Here is a 24,382-nt window from a genome sequence, read left to right on the forward strand (position 1 = left end):
AGTCGCAGGTGGCCCTCATCTGCGAGGAGGAAGCAGCAGTTGCTAGTGTTTGCATATACCGGTCAATAATTCATACACACTTGTACGTGCACAGACTGTCAACATCCACACCTGGACCAGAGGGGACACTTTGCCGTACCTCTGTGCCTCACCAGGAAAGCTTTGCCACTCTAGTGGGTCTGAGGCACTGAGGTCCTTAATGTAGGCGTGCCACATTCAACACTTGACCTGCATCCCTACACTCAGCCAGCCCTTCCTCAGCTCCCCACAGGCTAGAAACAAATTGGAGCCATTAGTCATTCCTAGGTGACAAGGTGCTTCATGGCACTACAAGGGTGTCCCAGAATACTCTTCTAGGGTACTTTTAATGTTTTTTGGGGGGGTGGGGGGGACTTCAGAGACTTTTAAAGTCAAAAGTATTTTTGCTTCAATTTTTCATACATTTTTAGAGTCCTAGTTTCATACATTTTTATTAAAATAGAATTGCATCACTTTTCCCCTCCCTTGGGGAGGAGCCGGCCCCTCCCAGTTCAATCTCAGGCTCTCTCTACCTTAGGCAATGAGAGAGGGTTTGTCATTGAATCTAGAAACTGCTGACACTGAGTCCGGCTAGCTAGCTCGCTCTGGGGATTCCAGGCCTCCAACCCCCCTCCGAGCTGGAATTACACGTGGATCAACACACCCACCTAGCTTTTCAGTAGGTTCTGGGGATCCAAACTGAGTCCTCACATGTGTTCTTCAAGCAAATAACCCAGTACAAGCATCTCCCCAGCTCATAAAACCCTTACTTGAGAGTCAGAAACTCCAGCTTCTAATTCTCCTTGTTTGACCAAACCTATATGGAACCATCCTGTGTCACCACCCCTGCAGCTAAGACACCCTGTGCCTGTCACCCTGCTTCCTATTTGCTGTTTTCCTTGCCTTGTCTCCAACAGGCACGCCCCCACCCACCCCCCTCTCCCCACTAAGCCCTGCAGCCACACAGTAGCTCTACTCTGGCTCTGACTTCCACATGAGCTGTCTCATACACGGGCACCTCTTCAACCTGCCTGAGATCCAACTGCCTATACCAGGCCCTTCATCTTTCTGTGGATGCTATTCTTAGCCTCCTGGGGACCATATAGTATCTCCTGCTGGGACACGCTGCGTAGGCTGCCTGAACGCTTTAACTGGGTTGTCTGTGTGTACGATTACCCCTCCCCATTGTTTTGTCGTCATGGAATCCTCACACTGCCCCACCCCTCCTGTTCAAATACCAAATTCACTCTGCTTGGCCCCACCCTGCATCAGGCCACGCCCCCCCTGTCCACACCGATGGTCTGTCTCCTCACCCTCCTTAGACTTTGAGAGTTCCACTGAGACAAGAAGCCGTCTTCGGGGGGGGGGGGGGCAGAGCACACACCTTTGATCCCGAACTCAGGAAGCAGGGGCCAGCCTGGGCTACAGAATAAGTTCCAGGACAGCCAGGGCTACACAGTGAAATCCTGTCTCAACACCCCCCTGCCCCCTCCCCCAAAAAATCCCTCTTCATTGTGTTCCATTACTTTACTTAGGGTTCCAAGTCTCTTCAGTAGAGCTGGCCTGTGGACAGGTCTGTGGGGGACAGTCTTTATTACTAATTGATGCAGGAGGCTAAGCCCACTGTGGGAGGGACCATTTCCTGGGCATGTGATGTGAACACCAGACTGCACAAGCTAGCTAACACCCTAGTTTCTGCTGTCTGCCCAGACGGTGTTCCCTGGCTAGAGGCAATGTTGACGGAATACAACGCAGGCCTATCTTCAAGTTCCTCCCCCAAGGTCTTTGAGTAACAGACTGTGACCTAGTTGGGAGTATGCGGAGGTCCGTGCCCGGTGCTGCTAGAGACTGTGCACTCCAGTGTGCTGTGCCCTGATGTGCCATTAGGCAGCCAGCACAGCAGATCATCAGGCCTGCCTCCCAAGAGCTCCGGTTGCTTCTCCAGGAGTTTGTGGCCACCAGAAGCCAGGGAGTGGACAACAAGACCACACTCAAAGTGAAACTGGAGGCGCAGTATCACGAAACAGCTTTTTACTGTGCTTGCTAATTGGCTCAAGTGGGAGAGACTCCAGGATACAAAGTGTTGACACCTCAGAGGCCGTCTTCTGTCCCTGTATCTGTCTGCTAGTCCCTGGGATGACTGATGACAAGAGCTTTTCTATTGAACTTGTTGCCAACTTTCCTGCTACCTCCCCAGCAACTGTGCAATGAATGAGCCCTAAAATAAAGATGAATTTAGTCTGCCTTTAAAAAAAAAATAGACTGTGACCTGAAAGTGTGAATCATGCAAATCCTCTCCTCCTCTAAATTGCTTTCAGGACAGCGACAGAAATGAAATGAGACCACACATCAAAGGCAGTATTTCTTACAATCACCTAGGAGGAGCTGAAGTGGACAGAGACACGCCCGCTTGTTGTTTGTTGTGAGATTTTTATTCTCTATCACAGATGAAGAAAAGCATATGTGTATTTTATTAGACAGGCAAAACTCCTTGCAGTTATGTCTTATATAAGGCAATATACATTTGTAGTAAATGGTAAAAAACTAATCTTCCACTGGAGATACATGTATCTTTTTCTTTTTTCATGCTTTCACGATTGCCTTCCCCAAATTTTTTCCTTTCAACATTCCCATGAAGGCTGCTGGCATCTTTTCAAATCCTTCAAGGATGTATTCATGATACTGGATTTTACCCTGTTTCAAAACAACAAATATTATAGGTTGGTCTCATTTTCCAAATGACAGTCTCTTCTCATCCTAGCAGCGAACTTATCAGATACGCCATGAGAGAGTCTCATGAAAGTCTGAGATGCAGGCCCTCTTTTCCATGGATGACAAGATCTATGGACAGAGCGTATATAACACATCACAGCGTAAGAACAGGAAAAGTGGTACCAAACAGGCACAGTTAAGCAATTCCTAAGTACACTGCACAGATGAGTTTAACAATGCAATGATCTCAGAAGAGATGAGTAAAGAAAGGCACTCTCAACAGATGCTGTTGTCCTTACGTCTAGAGGCCAAGTGACAGGAAACACTATACCTCAAGTAAGGCCTGAAGAGGTACAGCCTGTTTAGGAAGTGTAACTCCCATGGGGCTTCACACCTTGCTCCCCCATCCTAACCAAGGTTCCTTCTACATGTTACCAGTGACTGAGGAGAGAAGGGTTCAAATCAAAGATTTCCTGTGTGCTTTACATGTTCAAGGATGTTTTGTTCCATTAAGACATGGTTTAGCGGCTGGGAATGGTGGCACACGCCTTTAATCCCAGCACTCGGGAGGCAGAGGCAGGTGGATCACTGTGAGTTTGAGGCCAGTCTGGTCTACAAAGAGAGTCCAGGACAGCCAAGGCTACACAGAGAAACCCTGTCTCGGAAAAAAAAAAAAAAGACATGGTTTAGCTATTGTAATATCGGTTGGTCTAGAACTCTTGGTGCTTTCACCTTCTTAGATTACAGGCTATCACCACTCCACCCAGATTTAGGGTTTTTGTTTTAAAAGGGTCTTATGTAGAAACCCAAGCTTCCTGATAACTCTTTCACAATATCATCCAGTGATGGCTGACTTACAGACTTACGGCCATGCCGTGTATTTGAGGTCGCTGAAAAAGTAAGAAAAGTGGAATTTGAATGCCTGACTTGAAAGTCCCAGCTCGTTCCTACCCCTAAAGGGACAGAGACCTGCGAAGATAAAAAGCTAAAACCTGCTGTGATGCTTCAAAGCCCAGCATGAACACTGCTGTGGGCTGAACTGTGTCCCACTTGCCACCCAAACTCCTTAGCTGAAGCTCTAAATGCCCCAGTACCTCAGGATGTAAGCATCTCCTAAGACAAAGCCTTGAAAGACATAATTAAAGTATAATGAGATCATATGAGCATGCGCAGTCAAACACGACCGGGGTCCCTTTAGAGAGTAAAACAGAAATCCCCAGAGAAGACCACAAGAAGATGCAGGAGGGGCAGCCGCTGAAGAAGCGAGCATGCTGGCCCTCAGGTCTCAGATGAGCAGCCTCTAGAACTTCAAGAAAAGAAGTTTCTGCCGTTTAAGCCCCTCGTGGTGCTTTAGGATGGTAGCCCTAGAAAGATAATGCAAATACTAGAAGAGTGTTTTTCGGGTTATTTTGTACATTTGTTTGTTTTGGTGTTTCACTCTGTAGACCAGGCTGGCCTCGAACTCACAGAGATCCACTTGCCTCTGCCTCCCTGAGTGCTGGGGTTATAGGTGCGCACCACCACGTCTTCCTACTAGTGGATATTTTAATAGTAAGGAAAATTAAGGTATATAATGAGGGTATACGGAAGCTTCCTGTATGGCCTTCCCAATTCTTGTCAATCTGAAATTGTGCTAAAATGAAAAGTATGCTTTTAGGCTGGGTGTGGTGGCGCACGCCTTTAATCCCAGCACTCAGGAGGCAAAGGCAAGCAGATGGATCCTCACAAGTTTGAGGCCAGCCTGGTCTACAAAGTGAATCCAGGAGAGGCAGGGCTTTACACAGAGAAACCCTGTCTCGAAAAAAGAAAGAAAGAAAGAAAGAAAGAAAGAAAGAAAGAAAGAAAGACAGACAGACAGACAGACAGAAAGAAAGAAAGAAAGAAAGAAAGAAAGAAAAGTGTGTACTTTTATTTTTTCTAAAGCTAGGGTTCTCGGTGAGGAAAAATGTTTGCTTAGCATTACGTGAAACCTCTGGACTCAGTCCCAGCATTGGGCTGGGGAGTAGGTGGTGGTGGCAGGAAGCAAAGAGGTGTCTTAGGAAAACATTAAGACAGTTCCACTTCATTTAGCAAGAAGACTAAGCAGTGAGGGTATGTGATGGGCCAGTCCAGCAAACACTCCACACAGCCAAGGGACGCCAAGAATCCACCTTACACTTCCCAGTGAGAGGCACATCCGTGACCTTGACGAACACAGCTCTGCTGGGAGGGGATGAGTGTAATACCACTCCAGGCACTTTGTCATGAAACAGACGCATCTGAATTGCAATGAAATTCGGAGAGGCTATGGGCATGGTGGTGCATGCCCCATAACTCTGCATTCGGGATACTGAACAAGAATAGCATGGGCTTTACAGATCAGCCTGGGATACACACGACACCCTGTTCTCATCACTGTCTTCACTCCCAATTCCCAGACAAGAAATGAATATTTGTATTTGAAAACACTGATGCAACAGGCAAGGAGAAACAACACAGAGGGGGAAAAAAAAGGGAAGAGGTCAAAGATGGCAGGTTAGGAGTTTCAAGACCCCGTGGGAGCAGGTGGGTAGTTGGAGTCCCCTTACCTCTGAGACCCAATTCATCAAGTCTGTCAGAGCCTTCTGACGGACCTCCCCCTGCCAGCGAGTAACGATGAAGCCCTCCATGCGGAGTTGCTGATAGATAACGACCTCTGGGGGTGGGCCTGGAAAAGGAGGGCGCATAGGTGGGACAGGGTCCACGGACGTATCCAAAGCGGGGAAACAAGTGGTACCCGCCACTGTCATGTACCCCAAGCACTCCCAATCCCACGCCAATTCTGTTTCCTCCTCTCCCTTCTGATCCCCTCGGGGCTGCTGCCTACCACCGCTAACTGTGTGGTGGGGAGAATAGCGGCCCCAAAGACTTCCACAGCATAAACTCCAAAGTCCGTGAGTATCTTAACATCCCATAGTGAAAAGGAGAACAGTGAGACAGAAGGCTGCAGTGGGAGAATGCGCTCACAACTCCCCGAGAGCCAGCGGAAGATGCTAAAGAAACGGAAGAGTGGGAGGAACTAAGCCAAGGCACCCTTGGCATCTTAAGTAACTGGTGTCCCTACAGGCTGACATCCACTCACTGCTTTGGAGAAAGTACCATTCGTAGTCAGGAAAACGAAGCCTTGTCTTGAACCAATAGAAACTAGCACAGGATGAGTGACATACGCAAACGCCCCAGAATGAATGCATTAAGTCATAAAGAAGGCCACACAGTCTGACCACCTCCATGGCGTGGCGCTTCTTCAAAGGCTCATAGCAACCTTATTTCCTTTTGTGTTAAAGGTTCAGCCTGGGCTAGGGAGAGTCAATAAAGTGCATCCCGTGCAGGCATGAGAACACTGGTTTAGATCCCCAACACCCATGCAAAGGCCAAGCATGGTAATTTGACTCTGTAACTCCAGATATAAGGATCCCTTGAACCCACTGGCCAGCCATCTAGATGAATTGGTGGCTTCCAGCGTCAGTGAGAGATAACAGCCTCAAAAAATAAGATGAGAGCAATGGGGAGGAGCCCTAAGGTTGACTTCTGATCTCCACAGGCACCCACATACATGTGTGCCCACCAACACACATACATGTCTCACACCTCACACATACACAAAGGCTGAAACTTTCATTTCCTCATCTTGAAAGAGGCTGAGATACTATCCAGCAATGTTGATTTCTTTCTTTCTTTCTTTCTTTCCTTTTTCTTTTCTTTTTTTTTTTCTTTTTTTCTTTTCTTTTTTTTTTTTTTTGAGTGCAACAAAGCAAATATGGCTATAAATTGGTGGTAAAAATGACTTGTCTCCAAGCTTTATGGAAACTGGAATGTGCTAGAATTTCTGGGCCTCCGAAGCAAGGCAGGATCCCATCTGACTAAAATAGACAAGGTCAGCTGCCATCTCTAAGATCTGTCTGAGTAACTAAAATTCCAAAGATTAATTGATACAAAGGCTAGATCGAATTACTACGTCCAGAAATATTTGGTTGTACTCATTTGGACTAAGGTTAAGAAAGTATACCCCGGAGCTCTCTTTGGTTGGCAGGCAGATAGTTTCCCGTGCTTCCACCTTAGCATTAATTGCAAAAGAAGATGGCTGAGGGGTTCGTCTCTATCGATGGGAGTGCCAAGTGAATCTGGAATTTCCTGTGCTATGAGATTTTATTCACACCAGACAAGCCCAGAACAGAAGCAACCAGTAGCTCTGCGGTCACCCTTATTCTGATGATAGACACAAAGATTCCTTTTTCTTCTTCTTTCTCCTTGGTGACGTCAGATAAATCTGTTATCCTGATAACAGAGCAAGGGCCCTCCCTACGTGAGGAGTCATCACACTAGGCTTTCTTTTGTGTCAGTCGGCCATCTTGTAAGAGGGTCACTCAAGATCCCTCAGAGGCCAGAAGCGGGCTTATGGGGCTCTGGGTTGATACTGCTTTTGGACCTTTAGTGATGTAAAGAGAAGGAGAAGGTGATTTCAGTACAGGAGAGTGAAGAAGGGAGGGAAGAAGAGCACAAGAGAAAGAAAAGAGGCCAATGAAAGAGTGTGGGTAGCAGGAGGGCGGGAGCAGCCATGCCTCTCTCACACTTAGGGAAAACTGTCAGGCCACAGCAAACAGATAATCTTGCTGCTCTAGAAAGCGTGGCCCACACCTGTGAAGGCATGGCAGCCAGCCCGCCCTTTCCCCATATCTGTGAGTCTTCCCTTGTCCAGCCCCACCCCCGCCCCCACATCTGCAGGAGCCCAATACCTGGAGGACATGCACCAGTGCGGTTGTACTGAGAGATAGCGCCACAGATGGCAATTCTTCCAAATGTCTTCATCTGGGGTATGACAGTGTTTGAAAACTCTCCACCTACCTAAGTAGACAACCCAAAACAGGACAAAACAAAACAAAATTACTTTTAAGAGTCCATCTAGAAGAATCAACAAAATTAATTGAATCGGTGTAACAGTTGTAATGATGGCAGCTAAGCAATATCAGAAATGGACTTTTCCAGGAGGTGGAGGCAGGAGGATCAGAGCTTTAAGGTCATTCTCAGTTATATCAGGAGTCTGAGGCCAGCCTCGGTCACATGAGATAGTTTGCAAAAAAAAAGGGACATTTTCATTGGACTTCAGGAACATACTTTATATAACATAAAGTTAATATGTGAAATAGTAGGATCTTCTGCATAACCCAATAGTCTCAGTATCGTATAATCTACAAGTATGTATGTAGAAGTACACAAAAGGCATTTGAGGGACAAAGCCACTTTCAAATTTCAAAATATACTGCAAAGCACAATCAAAGCAACATGACGATAGAAATACAGGTCAGTGCAAAGGAATCCATTACATTTACTATCAGTTGGTTGTCCACAGGAATGAATGCCAGGACAGTTCATGGGGCCATGGGGGGCCCAGGCCCGGGGGAGGACGCATGAGTCTTAGCAGCTGGTGAGGAACTGCATATCCACATGGAAAAGATCAGAAGTGGCTCTCCTAAACTTTACACACAAATGGGTATGTGATACGAACAGGAACATTAGCACTAACACCTTAAACTCTTAGTAGAAGCAAAGGAGTAAATATCAGTGACCCTGCTGGGCGGCGGTGGTAATACACACCTTTAATCCCAGCACTCGGGAGGCAGAGGCATGTGGATCGCTGTGAGTTCAAGACCAGCCCGGTCTACAGAGCAAGTCCAAGACAGCCAAGGCTACTCAGAGAAACCCTGTCTCGACAAACCAAAAATAAAATGAAATAAAATAAATATCAGTGACCCTGAGACAGCAACACTCTCAGACAGCACAGCAAATGCCCAAGCAACCACGGAAGTAATTGAAACGTCAGTGTTTCTGAGGATACGGCCCAGAGAATGAAGACAGCGCGTGGAAAGCGCATTCACTCCGTCTTCATACTCACGCGGCTCCCTGTCTGTGAACTGTATTACTTGCTAACATTCACCCGTGCCTTCCAAACGGGACCCAGGTCATTTGCAGACACAGGCATTCCCAGCAGAGACTGAACACGTAGGGTGATGCTCTGCCTTCCTGTCGCACAGTGACGACCTTAGGATGGGGACGGTGGAGCCCTGGCTCTGGGCAGAGTGGAGTGGAGAAGGGATGTCAAGTTTGTGGGCTTAAGGGCAAGTTAGGTAACACTTCATCGTAGTGTAACACTTCTGAGCCTTGTTTCTCTTTTGTAAAATAAACAAGCTATGAAAAAGGGGGCAGTGGAGGGGGTTAGGTTATAATCCACACGAGAAATGTTCGTGTGTAGACATTTCTCCAAGGAGCCATGGTTCAGTGTTCCTGGTGACTTTATAGAACACAACTCAGATAAATAATGAAAATTAACTACAATGAAGAGACATTGTATAGATAAAGAACTCAGATAACGGCGAGGGGAATAGGGTGAAAGCGGGAAGGAGGGAGGAATGGGAGGATACAAGGGCTGGGATAACAATTGAGTTGTAATCTGAATAAATTAATAACATTTAAAAAGTAAAATAAAATAAAAATAAAGAAATAAGGTTGAAGTGGGGGGAAAAAAAAAAGAACTCAGATAACCCAGTAGAAAGCTAGGCAAAAATTCTGTGCACAGTTCCCCAAACATGATACACATAAGTCTATGAGCAATCTTCAGTGCCACTGGTCACAAGGAAATTTAAGTCAAAACCACACTGATACCACTTCAAACAGACTAAGAAGGGTGAAAGAAAACCAGCGATTGCAGGTGGAGTTAAGGCTATGGAAAAATTCCAACCCTTTGAGACCACTGGTGGGAATGCAAGACAGTGCAGTCACTTGGCAAAACTACTTCGGCAGTTTCTCAAAACGTAAATATGAAGTTTCCATATGACCTAGCAGTTCTTCCCACAGGTGAATACCCAGGAGAAAAGAAAACAAATTCAAACAAAAAGCTGTACATGGCTGTGAGAGTAGGCATTATGTAACGGTCAAAAAGTGTAACAAACTGGATGCTGTGGACTGATGAGTAGACAGAAGGTGTGGTAAATCCCCACAGTGAAATGCTACTCACTCATTAAAAAGAACAAAATACTGACACCTACTACAACATAGATGGACGTGAAATCATTGTGCTAAGTACAAAAGAATACATTTTTGAGGGGGAAAATGGGAGGGTGACTGATGATTGACATTTGACATTTCTTTGGGGAATGTTAAATATCCTAAAACTGTGGTGATGTAGATAGTTTGCTACTAAAAATGGTTAAGATCTGAACTCTAACTTCCCTTCTTCTGCAGAGCTGGGATGGAGTGCAGGGCTGTGTACAAGGTAGGCAACAGCCCTGTTACTGCGTTACATCCTCAGCCTAAAATTCTACAATTTGCTTGTTTATTCATTACTCAGTACAGAGGATATGGTCTCACTATGAAGGGCAGGCTTGCTTTTAGCCTGCTAGCCTCTTGCCTCAGCACTGTGAGTGTTGGGACAATAGACATAGCCACCGTGTCTGGCTATGCAGTTTAAATGAATGACTCCCACAGTCTGTGCATCATGTCTTAACAAATCCTTTTATCCCCTACTGAAGAGCGTACTTTATTCATATATTTTAGCTGAAAACTTTGGAAACATGTTCCTTTATGTAATTTTTTTTTATTGATAAGTCAGATAAACTCAGGTCGCACTTACATTATCAAAATAGCAATCATAACCACCAGGAGAGGCTGTTCTCAAAGCTTCTTCCAGGGAATCTACCGTCTTGTAGTTAAAGGCAGCATCGAATCCGAGCTTCTTAAGATAGGCAACCTTTTCATCAGACCCTGCTGAGCCAACGACTTTGCAGCCCTACATGGGGTCAAGATGGTGCAGACCATTAGCGAAGCAGGAGCGCGGCCCAAGTCTGCTCTTCCTGTCTTACGTAATCAGATTGCTCAAGAACACACCTTGTCCTAGTCACTCTCCACTCTATGACCAAACACCTGAGAAAACAACTTAAAGGAGGAAGGATGTATCTTGGCTCACAGTCTTGGACATTTCACTCCATAGTCACCTGGTTCTATGTTTCTGGAATGCATAGTGCGTTTATCACAGCAGAGGACATGGCCTTAAGAAAGCCACTCAACTACGGCAGCCAGAAAAAAAAAAAAAGAGAAGAGACAGAGACAGACAAGAAGCATCTAGAACAACCTTCAAAGACAATTCCAGTGACTTGCTCCTTCTGACTTCTAGCTTGTCCCATCTACCACCAGTGCTATTCAAACCATGACTCTGTCCGTAGCTCACTTCATTGATGAGGACAGAAACACCCCCACCCCCACCCCAATCACTCCACAAAAGCCCCACCTCTGAAATGGGATGAAGCCTTCAATGTATGGGAACAGATTTCCTCTCCAAACCACAGTACACCCCATACTCGTGGAACTCAATGGCCCCTGAGGATGAGACTGGTCCCTAAGGCAGCTACAGCTGCCTGACCATTAGCAGATCCCATCTATGCCTATTCTGTGTGCAGTTCACTTCGGCCTGCTATTTTAATAACTCACTCACTTCACTTCCTGGGTTCTTCACTGCAGAGCACCTCATTTCCTCCAAAAATATATAACATAACCTAGGTTTGTCTTTGCTGTTGCTGTGTCTTAGGGTGTGTGTGTGTGTGTGTGTGTGTGTGTGTGTGTGTGTGTGTGTGTGTGTGTGTGTGTCTTGTCCATGTGCCTTGGAAGGCCAGAAGAGGGCATTCTCTAGAACTAGATATACAGGTGGCTGTGAGCTACCATGTGTGTGCTGAGAACTAAACTTGGGTCCCCTGAAAAAGTAGCAAGTGTTCTTGAGTATTGAGCCATCTCTCTGGCTCAGTGTTGTGGCTCTATAGAACATCATTTGTGTGATATCTCTCTCTCTCTCTCTCTCTCTCTCTCTCTCTCATTTTTAAATTTTTATATTTATTATTAATCATGTATGTGGGCTCATGAATATGGGCACATGTGTGCAAACAGCACATAGAAGGAGGTCAGGAGACAACTTTGTAGAGTTGGCTCTCCCCTTCTCCTTGCACCTGAGACTGAGCTCAGGATATCAGGTAGGTACAGCAAGCTCCTTTACCCATGAAATCATCTCTCCAGTTCTCCATATTTTTAATAAAACATTCACAATTTAAATATTGGAAATACTTCTAATTAATTTTATAAATCTAGCTTATGCTGAATATAGCTAAACATTCTGAGTTCAGAAAAAGAAAAAAAAAACAAAACCTTCAAATCAAACTCACATGTAAAGACAGAGGCAAAATTCTCTCTAAGTGTTATCAAATCAGGGACTGGGGTGTGGCTCAGTGGTAGAGCCTGTGCTTAGCATGTACTTGACCCTGGGTTTACTACCAGCCTAACCCCCAAAGCTACTAAATCAATTCCAAAGGTATAAATTATTTTGGGGATGCTACAATGATGTTGGAAAACAAATGTAACTCACTGGATGTAAGCATGACAAAAGCTGAAACAGTATTTATAGGATTCAGCTTCTTTTCCCACTTGTGTATTTGTTTACCTAAATATTTTCTAAAATTCTCATTTGTGTTCAAGCTCCTATTAGTAATAGAGACCTGTTCTTGGCTGTTAGATACAGCCCCACATTCAACTCTACTCCACTTAGGTTGTCCTGTAAGAACATGTCCTAAGTCTTATACAGAAGCCTTTGGCAAAGCTACATCACCTAGCTAGGTCACCTGAGAGCATCCCCACTACAAGAAACCGAATCCCAACCAGGTCTTAGCTGCCTGCTCTCCTGCACACTCACCATCTGTCTGCGTCCCTCCTGCAGAGATCTGCCCAAATTGGAGTCTACTCTCTACTTACAATTCTACTCCAGGAGCTAGCTCATCCCAAACAACGGCCCACCACATAGGCATAAGGTTATTGTATAGTTTAAATTCTGATTTCCTGTCTAATGTTGGGTAAACTCTGCTCCTCAATTGTCCCCCTGTTATGTCAATAAAGCATCTTACAGCCAATGGATGAGCAGGGGAGAGAATAGGGTTGGACTTCCTGCGAGCCAGGTTGGGGGGAGGAGTTAGGAGAGGAAGCAGGGTTCAGAGGTCCAAGGAAGATCAGAAGGAAGGAGCTAGTGCAAAGGAAAGCTACAAAGTCCACGTATTGCTGGGATGTTGGCTGGGAGTTACAACAAAATAGCATAGAGGGTTAAGAACAGACTTACACTGCTCAGATCCTGTTGTGAAGCCTTGTATTACAAAAGAGTCTCAATTATTTGTGCGATAACAGGGTTAAGAAATAAGCTAAGGGAAACAAATACTGTTTATAAAAATAGCTGTTTCACCACCGCACTATGCTGATTGCTCATTTCTTCCTGGTGCAATAGCCTTTGCAATGAAGCCATGTGGGTGCTGACTCCTGGTTTGGCTGACCTAAAGTCCCTCTGTAAAATTCCTGGGACAATCGTGAAGGAAGGCAATTAAACTGAGCAAGATAATAATAATAATAATAATAATAATAATAATAATAATAATAATAATAATAATAATAATAATAATAATAATAATAATAATAATACTGACTACTCAACAGTCTAGATAGGCCCACTCCCAGTTTGATATCTGCAGCATTATCAGTCAACACTGGTCGGCTCATCTTTACTATTCCCTTTTCCTCATTCTCCCCTTTGTCAACCTCTGACTTCTAAACAAGTCCCAGCAAGTTGCTTATAACCCCCAGAAAGTCCTCAGCAGTCACTGCTGCAGTCACTGCTGCAGTCTCAGTGCACACTGTGGGTCTAGCGGGGGTGTGACTAGAGGAAGATGCTTACCTTGAGCTTAGCTATCTGCCCCACAACAGAGCCCACTGCTCCTGCTGCTGCGTTGACCAGCACTGTCTCTCCACTCTTCATGCCACAGATGTCAAGCAGGCCAAAGTAGGCAGTGAGGCTAAGGAAAGAACAGAAGGACGTATGGATAGCTCTCACTCTTTTCCTCCTCTCCTCCTCCTCTGCTATTTGCCCAATCTTTTAAGTTGCAATCTTGGGCTGGAGAGATGGCTCAGAGGTTAAGGACATTGACTACTCCTCCAAGGGTCCTGAGTTCAATTCCCAGCAACCACATGGTGGCTCCCAACTGTCTATAATGTGATCTGATGCGTTCTTCTGGCATGCAGGTATACGTGTAGCCAGAGTATTATATATATAATAATAAATAAATAATTTTTTAAAATTGCAATCTTCCTACCATTCCACAAGTGCTAAGAAAACATACATTACATACCAAGACAAGTTCACAGACATAAACAAACAACACACCCATACCCATATACCCCAAGATCATCAAGTAGGCTATGCTGCTTAGACTATGTACCCCGGGAATCTGTCTGGCTCCACCTCACCAACACTGAAGTTACACTGCACCCAGCTTTTAAGGGGGTTCTGGGGATCCAATTCAGGTCCTTAAGAACTTATGGACTGAACCATCTCTCCAGGTCTGGAGAGCAGCATAAGACCAATCAAGATCAAGAAGTTGTTACCTCTCGCCTGCCAGCATTGCTCTCATATCAGCCCTCGAAACTTTGTATGGAAACCTTGAGCTTTAAACTTGACTTGATAGGAAAATCCACTGTGTTGAACTGAAGCACCAAAATACTAAGTCAAAATAAGGTGTTGGAATAAAATGAGTTCAATAGTAAGAAAAAAATTTACATCCTTGATTTACAGCCAATGAAATTCATATGTATTTTAGTGACTATGAAGCCACCTGCATAATTTCTGACAGAGCTATGGTAAATTCAGTGCTGCATGAATGAAGATGTTGGCACGACTTTAGCCTATTCAGCTTCTACATCTATTTAGAGCCATGAGACCTGTTGGGCAGTGACAGGCAGAGATGCCCTTTTTCTGAGGATCACATATAATCGTGAGGTGCCTGACAGCATGTTGGCCAATGGTGGATGGAGCATGCAGAGATGCTGTGCAGGATGATGTCACCTAGTGGCACCAGAGCTCTCGAGTTTGTATAAATTGTGTTTACCAACCTAATAAGAAATCTACTCGTGACTTACTTTTCAGAGCACTCTGTCATCAGAAGATTCGTGGCTGCACCTAACACTGCCGTAGCCTAGTGTTTTTGAAAGGACAGACACAGCACCATCTATTCACCTCAGACATTTTTAGATTCCCATGTCCCACCCTAGACCCACTGATTCAAAAACCCTGGGCCAGAAAAATTCTCAATTTAGTAAGACTCTATGAATGCTAGCAACAGAAAGCCACTACTTGAGACACAGAGACATTGGAGCTTTCCGAGAGAGTTAGCTTAACTCCAGATGAGAAGTTGCTCATTTATTTCCTGGTTTTGTCTCTTCTCAGGACCCTGTGCATGCGAGGCAGGCGCTCCATCCCAGGCTGCATCTGCAGCCCCACATTTTCTGACTGGGTCACTACACCAATGCCAACCAGTATCACCTTCATTTCACAGTCAGCTTTAAACTAGACACACTGACCTAGCGTACTAAAACTCACTTCCTTTTAGAAACAAAACAGATGTGAGACGGAAAGGTCAACAAAAAAGAAGTCAGGGGGTGTTGATGCCGCCTTAGCCTAAGGGGGACATGAAAGAGTCAACAACTTAGAGAAAGAAAAAAAAAAGCATAATTTGGACTTCCCCACCCCTTTCTTTTCTTTTTCTGAGATAGATTTCACTGTGTAGCCCTTACTCTTGCTAGCCTGGCATTTGTTCTGTAGACCAGGCTGGCCTCAAACTTAGAGATCGCTGTGAGTTCGAGGCCGGCCTGGTCTACAATGTGAGTCCAGGACAGCCAAGGCTGCACAGAGAAACCCTGTCTCAAAAAACAAACAAACAAAACAAAACAAAAGATGAAAATGAGATCATCTGGTATTTGCCTTTCTCCAGGTTCATGTACATTACTGTAAATGCCAGGATTTCCTTCTTTTTAAAAATTATACAGTATTCTTTTATATATAATATTTTCTTTATTTATCCACTATGACTCTCAGTTTGAGCCCCTTCCTTTCTTATTTCTACCATTTTTTTCTAATCAGTGTTTTGGCCTTACATCTCTCTTTGCTGACTAAGTTATAATGTTATACATTCTGAGAAACAAAACATACCCATGACACGTACCCTGGCATGCCAACTGTCCCCAAAGCCAAAGACAGTGGTAACTTGTCCGGCCACTCTGCAGGCAGCTTTCTCAGTTCACTCCCATCAGAAATGGAATGTGTTGTCCAGCCTAATACAGCCACTACAATGGTCCTTGTTGGGAAGGCTGAGTTCTTACTTTCCACAACTCTGAAAGATAAAAGTACAATAAGATACGTGAGTCAGGAGCTGTGTGGGGGAATGTTCGCAGAGGGAACTGAGATAAACCAACCATGCCTGACACCCTGGGGGAGATCTTAGGCTTCATTCTTAGCCAGTGTGGGAGCCTTCAGAGGAGAACATTCTCAGCTGGCCCAGCATCACCCCTGTCCTTGCCCACCTCTGCTTCTGGGTGCCTTTCTCCTCATCCTCTGCAAATGCAAGTATGTGTTCATTTCTTTGATTAGCAAGAAACAGAAAACTTCAGAGAAAGAAAGGCCGGTTATGGGTAAGACAGACTGCAGGCAGGGAAGGACAACCTGTTCTGAAAGAGAAAGATGATTCTAACATAAAAATTAAGCAAATGGGAATTTTCAATTAAAAATATAAAAGAAAATATCAATAAGCATTTTTCATCGTTTTTGGAAGATTTCTTAAGTAAATGATATGAAACCCAAGAGCCACAGCTACAAATATCCACAATTGTAAGCTGTGATTGGACACTAGAGAAAGGCAGAGGCCCAGATATTTATCACACTAACACCCCTGGTACAGGAGCAACCTTTGCAAACCAAGAACGGTCCTACAGAAAAAGTGCGAAGGACACAGACATAACTGATAGGAGAAAACTGACAATTAACTCACAAGAAGACTAACATCACTAATAACAAAAGCAAGGCAAGCTAACCCTGACTGAAGGTCAGCCATTCATCTTGGATTACCAAGACCAATGGCCAAGGAGGGGCACAGGATGAGGCAAATACGTCCCTTGAAATTGCTCAAGAGAGTAGACACCCATCACATCTTTTTGAGAATGATTTGTCAGCATCATTTAAAAATAAAAATATGAGATGGGCATGGTGGCGCACACCTTTCATCCCAGCACTCGGGAGGCAGAGGCAGGTGGATCGCTGTGAGTTTGAGGCTAGCCTGGTCTACAAAGCAAGTCCAGGACAGCCAAGGCTACACAGAGAAACCCTGTCCCAAAAAAACAAAACAAAACAAAACAAAAATGCAGCTCAGGCCAGTGAGATGGCACAGTGAGTAACGGCGCTTGCTAAACAAGCCAGGAAACCTGGTTTGAATCCCAGATCCCATGGTGGCGGGAGAAAACTGACGCCCGAAAGCTGTCCTCTGACCTCCAATTGTCCACCGTGGTACATGCACACCTGTACCCCCTCCCCCACCACACACTAGTAATTATAACTAGAATAGCTCAAAATTAAAACTATATATATATATATGGTTTTATATATATATAAATATATACATATATATATATGTATATAAAACCTTTGTGTAGAATTTATACTTTAAAAAGTATAATGTAAAGCATTGTTGTCTAAGTGGCCAAATAACAGAGAGAGAGAGAGAGAGAGAGAGAGAGAGAGAGAGAGAGAGAGAGAGAGAGAGAGAATAGGGAGGAGAGAGGGAGAAAGAGAGGGAGAGGGAGGGAAAGAGAGGCAAGCTTCATTAATTACTAGTAGTAGAAATCTTTGAAAATAGCTGTTATCAGTAGTAGGTTTAGTTAAATGAAATAATCTATAGCTTTTAAGAAATTTAGATGGCATATTACACACTGACAACAAACAATGTATGCTTACTGAGAAAAGCCAATTTGCACTTAGCAGATTTTGAAATAACACACTAACAAGTGCCTCAGAGGGAAATGTTTCCGTTTCCAAATTTCAACTTATATGAATTCTTACAATAATCACGAATTAAATCTATAGGGCGCTACTTACATCACTATAAGTACAGGTGGCAAAGTGAGGCTGGAGCGACGATTCTACATCACATGACAGTTTTATGTCGTCAGCTCGCCTGGTTGGGAGCCACGTAGATTAGTCAGTGCACTCCCACGAGGGGTTACCTAATGTGGGGACTGCCTTGAATGTGGGCAGCGTAGACTGCCAGGCTGAAGGTTCAGATGAGATGAAAGGGCCCCTCGCGCCCCCCCTGGCCCTGCCCCCCCCCCCCCCGTCTCTCTCTCCATCCATCATCTATCTATTGTTGGGGGTTGGTCTGGTATTATTCACTCAAATGCTGAATTACTGGCCCCCAAGATCGAGCACGTTTTCACATACACCGAGTGATGTTGTGTAAAGGTTGCTCGCCAATATTCTCTGACCGGTTAAATACAGTTGCTGACAGCCCATCGCTGGGCAGAAGAGAAGCAGGCAGAGCTTCCTGGCCTTGGGGTCTGAGAGGGACCACAAAGCCAGGAGAAGCAGGCGAGGAAACAGAAGATGTAGCAGGAAGAGGAGCTGGGAGAAAAGGAAGTCGCCCTGTAGGGACCCTGAGCGCGGGGCCATGAGGGCGGGGCCTGACGGAACAGAAACAGCCCAGGCAGGAGCGACTGTGAGAAATAACATGCGGTGTGTGGCTGGGAAATCACCAAATAGCCTAGAGGGTTGATATCTGCCCAGTTATAGTGCCTTAAAGCTTTTATTAATCTAAAAAGTCTCTTGTCTCAATTATTTGGGAACTAGGTGAGGTAGAGAAGCCCTTTAGAGTCTAATACCTCTTCCACAACAATCTACCGTCTATCTGTCTATCTATCTATCTATCTATCTATCTATCTATCTATCTATCTATCTATCTCTTCCTGTCTGCCAGGAGGCAAGAAGACACCGCTACAGGCTCCTGCTACCGTTCCTTCCTTTAGGTCACTTCTCTCAGACACTTGGTCACAGCCACATCATCCTTCCTTCTCTCTCAGTTAAGCCATTGTTCCCTGGTGACCCACACAGGCTGGAGAAGGGGCTGCAGTGGACAGACACTGACCCGGCAGGAGCCAGAGGAGACGCTGATCTGAACGCCAGGGCTGTGTGAGCACCTACCTGAGGAGACGCTCATCTGAACGCCAGGGCTGTATGAGCACCTACCTGGCCACTTGCTCGCCCATCATCTTGTCACCCTCCTTCAACCTTTTTGCGGCAACTCTGAAAAAGAAAATCCACTCTTAGTGTGCAGGATCACCTGGAAGAAAATACCTTGAGGATCCAGCCAAACGGCAAAAGGCTGGGACACTGTGTATAGAAACAATACCCAGCATGCCGGGCCTGCACAACCACCGAGGTATTTCCGCCTTGGACCCCAAAACATGCACACTCTATGAATGAATGTGAGACTCTTACCGCTACGGTTTTTATTTTGTTTTGTTTTGGTTTTTCAAGACAGGGTTTCTCTGTGTAGCCTTGGCTGTCCTGGACTCACTCTGTAGACCAGGCTGGCCTCGGACTCACAGTGATCTGCCTGCCTCTGCCTCCTGAGTGCTGGGATTAAAGATGTGCGCCACCACGCCCGGCTCCTAGGATTGGTCTTAACTTGTGGTCTTCTTGCCTCAGCTTCTCAAGGTATGAGTCACCACGCCCATTTGCCAGTGAACATCATTAAATGGTATTTTTCAACCAAGAGTTGAGTCTTGAATCCTTGCCAACCAGCTATGAAAATAAAATCCTGTCTGATGGCTGCATCACTTACTGAGGTTAAAATGTTGCTGAAGCGCCCCTGAAGGACATTTATTCCCACCCTGCCCTCACATGTTTTCTGAGTTATAAGTTTGCATTAACCATGAACCACATTTTTAAAAAATGCTGGTGAATATAACGCAAGAAGTTCTGGTTTTAGTCTTAGCAACTTCTGATCAACTATTGCCAGTAGGAAACGGGCAAGCAGATAGCTAGCCCCACCCGCCACCCCCCAACAGGGTTTCTCTGTGCAGCCTTGGCTGTCCTGGACTCACTTTGTGGACCAGACTGGCCTCGAACTCACAAAGATCCACCTGCCTCTGCCTCCCCAGGGCTGGGATTGCAGGCATGTGCCACATGCCCAGCAAGGGGCTATCTTAAAAGACGAGCTGCAGTGCTTCAAACTATGGACCAACATACAAAAGAAGAGGCTGAGCAGGGAACCAGTACCTCATGTAAGGATCCACAGAGAGGAACAGGGCTTCGAGCAGGACCTCTGCAAAATAAAGTTAGAAGACTCAAGACCTGGGGGCTGCAATGCCCTGGCCTTCTGAATACACAAGCCTAGGTTTTTTGCTGTGTGGGGGGGCAGGGAGAAGGGGCTCTTCATAATTAGCTTTACAGTGCTGTGGCTCGACTCCAGAATGTGTGCATGTAAGAGAAACTCTCAGCATGAGCCTCCCTCCAGCTCCCAACCCGTGCTTTCTACTGGAGATAAGAAAGGCTTTCATGGGCTGGAGAGATGGCTCAGCTCTTCTAGACGTCCTGAGTTCAGTTCCCAGCAACCACATGTGTTATGGCACCCTCTTCTGGCCTGAAGGAGTATATGCAGCCAGAACACTGTGTACATAATAATAATTAAATCTTAAAAAAAAAAAGAAGGGCTTTCACACTTGGCCCAGCCCAGTTGATGACGGCAAAGATGGTGATAGTACTGCCTGCATTATTTTAGATCCATCAGTTAGCTTGATGTTTTGAGCTACTGGTCCATCCTACTTTGGGTCAAGTTAAGTAACTTACCCAAGGCCACATTTGTAATCACCGAGGCACAGTGTTCACGCAGTGTCTCAGCTCACTCTCTACTGCTGTGATAAAGATCATGACCAAAACCAATTCGGGAAGGAAAGGGTTTATTTCACCTTACATGGCCTAACCACGGTCTGTTAATAACGGCACATCAGGGCAGGAACTCCAGGAAGGAACCTGGGGGCAGGACTGAAGCAGAGGCCATGAAGGAGCTCTGCTTACTGGCTCACTCTCACGGCATACTCAGTAAACTGTCTTATAAAACACAACAGCACCTGCCCAGCGCTGGCCCCGCCCACAGTGAGCAGAGCCCTCCTATATGAATCATTAGTCAAGAAAACCCCTATAGATTTGCCTACAGGCAGTTTGCTGGAGCCATTTTTCTCAGCTTGAGATTTCTCTTCCCAGACAATGCTAGCTTGTGTCAACTTGACCAAAAAAAAAAAAAGCCAACAAGGGCACCTAGTATACCTAGTATTTTATTACCTACCTCAATTAATACAAAAGAAGATGCACTTTGCTAAAGTGACCTTCAACTGTGTATTTTCTGCAATTTTGAATCCATGTTTTGGCCACTACAACTTAAAGTCAGACGGTGACCCTGTCATGGTCGTTAACTGCACCCTGTTCTCTTATATTTTTGGTTGTGAGCCTGGCCTTTAACGGCTGAGCCATCTCTCCATCCCTGCATCCTATTCTCAAAAGCTCTCCCTCACTGTAACACCCTCTAGACACTGCTCATAGTCTGGGCTCTGGGCACGACTGCTGAGCGATGATCATCTCACTGTCAGCAGCAGCAGACTCAGCAGGACAGGAGACTTCCTCCCGTGTCAAAGCCAGGGAAGGATAAGGCGCCCAGGTGTGAGCCTCATCCGAGAAGCTTCCTTCATGGAGACCCACGATGACATTAAAGCTTCACAGGAAAAAAAAAAAAAACTAAAAAGGTCTATGGTGCAAAATGAACACAGCTACCCCCTACCACTGTGTGCCCTGACTCCTGGCCACCCTTCCAATCAGGAAACCTTCTGTGGTTACCTGAAGTCATGAGTAATGGGAGGAAGAAGAGGAGAAAGAGGCAGAGGCAGCAGCAAAGAAGAAGAGGAAAAGGAGAGAGAGAGAGAGGGGGAGAGAGAGAGAGAGATTGAGAGAGAGATTTTGCCAGCTCTTGAATCTGGGTAACTTGCTTTGACTCTTGGATTTTTAAGAAAAGCAATATTTGTATAAGCCAACCCTGGGCTCTTCTAGACCCACAGGACCACTACAAGAAGAGGACCCAATCTGGCTGGCCAGAACTGCAGCCAGACCCTAGCAGGAGGCCTGCTGTCACTAGACAAGTGAGTGAAACTAATTCTAAAGCAATTAACCATTGAGCCCAGATAAGACCTACAAAGAACCACTCAGCTTATACTAGCCAAACTGCTAACACTCAGAAGCACAAAGTACAAAAAAAAAATTGTTGTCTGAAGTCAAACTTTGACATTCTCGGTTCAACAGCTGATGATACTAGCTGACACAGCCCCTGCCATGCCCCCCACTTACCTCCATTTTTTAAGGGTGGGAGCTCAGTGGTCTTCAACTCGAAGTTACTGTCAGTAGGGAAGCCCTCAAAGTGCTTCTTCAGGGTCCAGCTCTTGGCTTGCACCATCGTGATGTGTCTAGAACATGGTAAGCCATGTAGTCACTGACCACCTTACAGCCCTAGGCACAGCACCGAGGCCAGAAAACACAGCCCTGTCTGTCACTGTTTATCATACAATCATTTTATCGCATCCACGTAGAACTTTCTGGTATCATTCTAAGCACTTCACATGTCTGATATCATTTTATTCCCATGAATTTCCTGTTAAGAGTCACTGTTCTTGGGAGACAGAGGCAGGCGGATCTCTGTGAGTTCCAGGCCAGCCTGGTCTACAGAGCAAGTCCAGGACAGCCAAGGCTACACAGAGAAACCCTGTCTGGAAAAACCAACATGCTAAAACAATCTCTCAGGGCAAGGAAAACGTAAAATGACGATTTCTGTCCCGGCCATGCTGTAGTTTCTCTAGGACATTAAACAAAGATTGCCATACGAAGTCTGCAGTCCACCTCTCCTGGAAAAGCCTCAAATACAGGGAAGCGAAGTCCATGCCTGTTTTCCTACAGAAGCATGGACGTCATAGCCACTGGGGGGCGCAGCTGCTCCATCTCATTTTTTCCCTGGTTTCCAGCTCCAATGCGGAAAATCAACTAGTTGGTTTAAATTTGCCCCCGGGCAAAACCAACAGACAATCAAAGCTGTTCTGTGCGTAAAAGGGTTTTGTGCCCACAGCTACCCATCATCAGGTGGGACGTCAGTGCTTTCTTCAGATGAGCACTCAAGGCTGACCAGTTAGTTCTCTATGTCCGTCTCGCCCTTGGGGAGACCCTGACTGGAGGGCGGGGAGCCTGCCGATCCGAGCACAGCTCTCCCTATTTACTTGATGCTGTTTGTGATAGGGGTTCATGAAGCCCAGACTGGTGGTCTTAGCGATCTTGCAAGCCGATCCTCATGTGGACCGTCATGTGTGGACCCTCTGCAAAAACAAGTGCTCTTAACTGCTGAGTCATCTCTCCAGACTCAATTCCCCCCAAGAGTAAGATTTTTAAACTGACAAAGGGGCGGGGGAGGGGGACACACTTACCTTGATAGGACACGGTATATGCACTTCTTTAATTTATATTTTTATGATGAGACCTTTGAAATCTGCTTGTTTTTAATTAATCAGTATTGTTGACAGAGACACACTTCTATCTGACTCTGTGGCCTTTCACCAACACTTCTAACCTTCTCAGCCTCTGATAACTATCATCTTACCCCGTATTTCTGAGTTGAATGTGTTGTTTGTTTTTCTGATTACAGCGCCCGGCTGTGTAGCCCAGGCTGACATTGACTACACTGTGTAACAGAGGATGTCTTGGGCCCTTTCATCACCTTGCTTCCGCAGGCTGAGATAACAGAAGTGCCCCGCCACATGCAGGTTGAGTCTAGTTTGTTATCATCGTTTTGTGTGTGCATGATGCAGGTGTGTGGGTGAGGGCGCAGGCGTGTCATCGAAACCCTGTGGATGTCAGAGGCAGGACTGCGTTCGCGCCTTCCACCTGTGGGTTTCAGGGATCGAACTGAAACGTAGGACTTGCCTGGCAAACACCTTCACACGGGGAGCCATATATTTCCTAGGCGGATTTCCGTTTTGTTTTGGCTTAGTACTCTACATATTTCCGTCTCTCTTTTCAAAACTGCAGCGCCTGGTTCTTCTGAACTCGCTACAAGTCTAGGAGGACCCCCTTGGAAAGATTCTTGGTGCAGCGTCTTGTTGCAAGTCGCGACCGTCAAGCTGGTCTCGCTTCTTACTGCGCATGCGCAAATCCTCACCCACGTCTTTCTTCTCTTTTGCCTCAGTTTAGCAAGCCTGCGAACTCTAGCCCAGCCCTTCCCGGGTTCCTCTGCCTGCACGAACGACCGGACTGCAGGCCGACTATGCCCTGTCTCTGGCAGGGATCCCAGTCTCTCCGAGAACGTGCAGGGACCGCAAGGTGATCCTGCACTCCCAACTTTCTAAGTGCAGAACCCAAGGAACACTGAGCGCCGATGGGGTGAGCTGGGGGTATCTCCAGCGCTCACCTGCTCAGCGAGGCTCTAGGTGCTCGGCGGGGAGAAAGAGGGAGTTGTAGGAGGGAAGAGAAAAAGAAGAGGGATCAAAAAAAGTAGTGCGTCTACTTACAGAAGCTTACAAAAACTTCTTCCCGGGAGGCCGCTCCGAGTGCTCAGCGAAGCGCCAAAGTCTTGACTTTTATTGGGCAGTCGGAGAGGGCGGGCCTTCTTCAGGAAGGAACAGCCTCTGGAAGCTTTGGAGCGGCTTTCAGCAGAAGGTC

The 24,382-nt window shown here is 45.8% G+C and overlaps 1 protein-coding gene across 1 annotated transcript; it reads right to left on the reverse strand.

Annotated features, from left to right (window-relative positions):
• Window positions 1-2,428: 2,428 nt before the first annotated feature.
• On the reverse strand, window positions 2,429-24,382 carry PTGR1 (prostaglandin reductase 1). Its single transcript, XM_084783871.1, has 10 exons — window positions 24,232-24,382; window positions 22,031-22,146; window positions 19,916-19,961; window positions 18,881-18,937; window positions 15,816-15,983; window positions 13,496-13,613; window positions 10,373-10,528; window positions 7,482-7,590; window positions 5,298-5,416; window positions 2,429-2,712 (listed from the first exon to the last, which is right to left on the reverse strand). The coding sequence occupies exons 2-10, from the start codon at window positions 22,134-22,136 to the stop codon at window positions 2,602-2,604; spliced, it is 990 nt and encodes a 329-aa protein (XP_084639997.1). The 5' UTR covers window positions 22,137-22,146; window positions 24,232-24,382; the 3' UTR covers window positions 2,429-2,601.

Source organism: Acomys minous (assembly GCF_964271855.1).
Source record: "Acomys minous genome assembly, chromosome: 1".
NCBI lineage: Eukaryota > Metazoa > Chordata > Mammalia > Rodentia > Muridae > Acomys > Acomys minous.

What these genes read in the sequence shown, in the direction of transcription:
- PTGR1 (XM_084783871.1), bottom strand. Translation starts at nt 22,136, where the DNA reads ATGGTGCAAGCCAAGAGCTGGACCCTGAAGAAGCACTTTGAGGGCTTC. An exon ending in GGCAGATAGCTAAGCTCAAG is followed by an intron (nt 10,529 to 13,495) that starts GTAAGCATCTTC and finishes GACCCCATGTAG; the next exon opens with GGCTGCAAAGTCGTTGGCTC. An exon ending in TGATGAATTGGGTCTCAGAG is followed by an intron (nt 2,713 to 5,297) that starts GTAAGGGGACTC and finishes GTTTTGAAACAG; the next exon opens with GGTAAAATCCAGTATCATGA.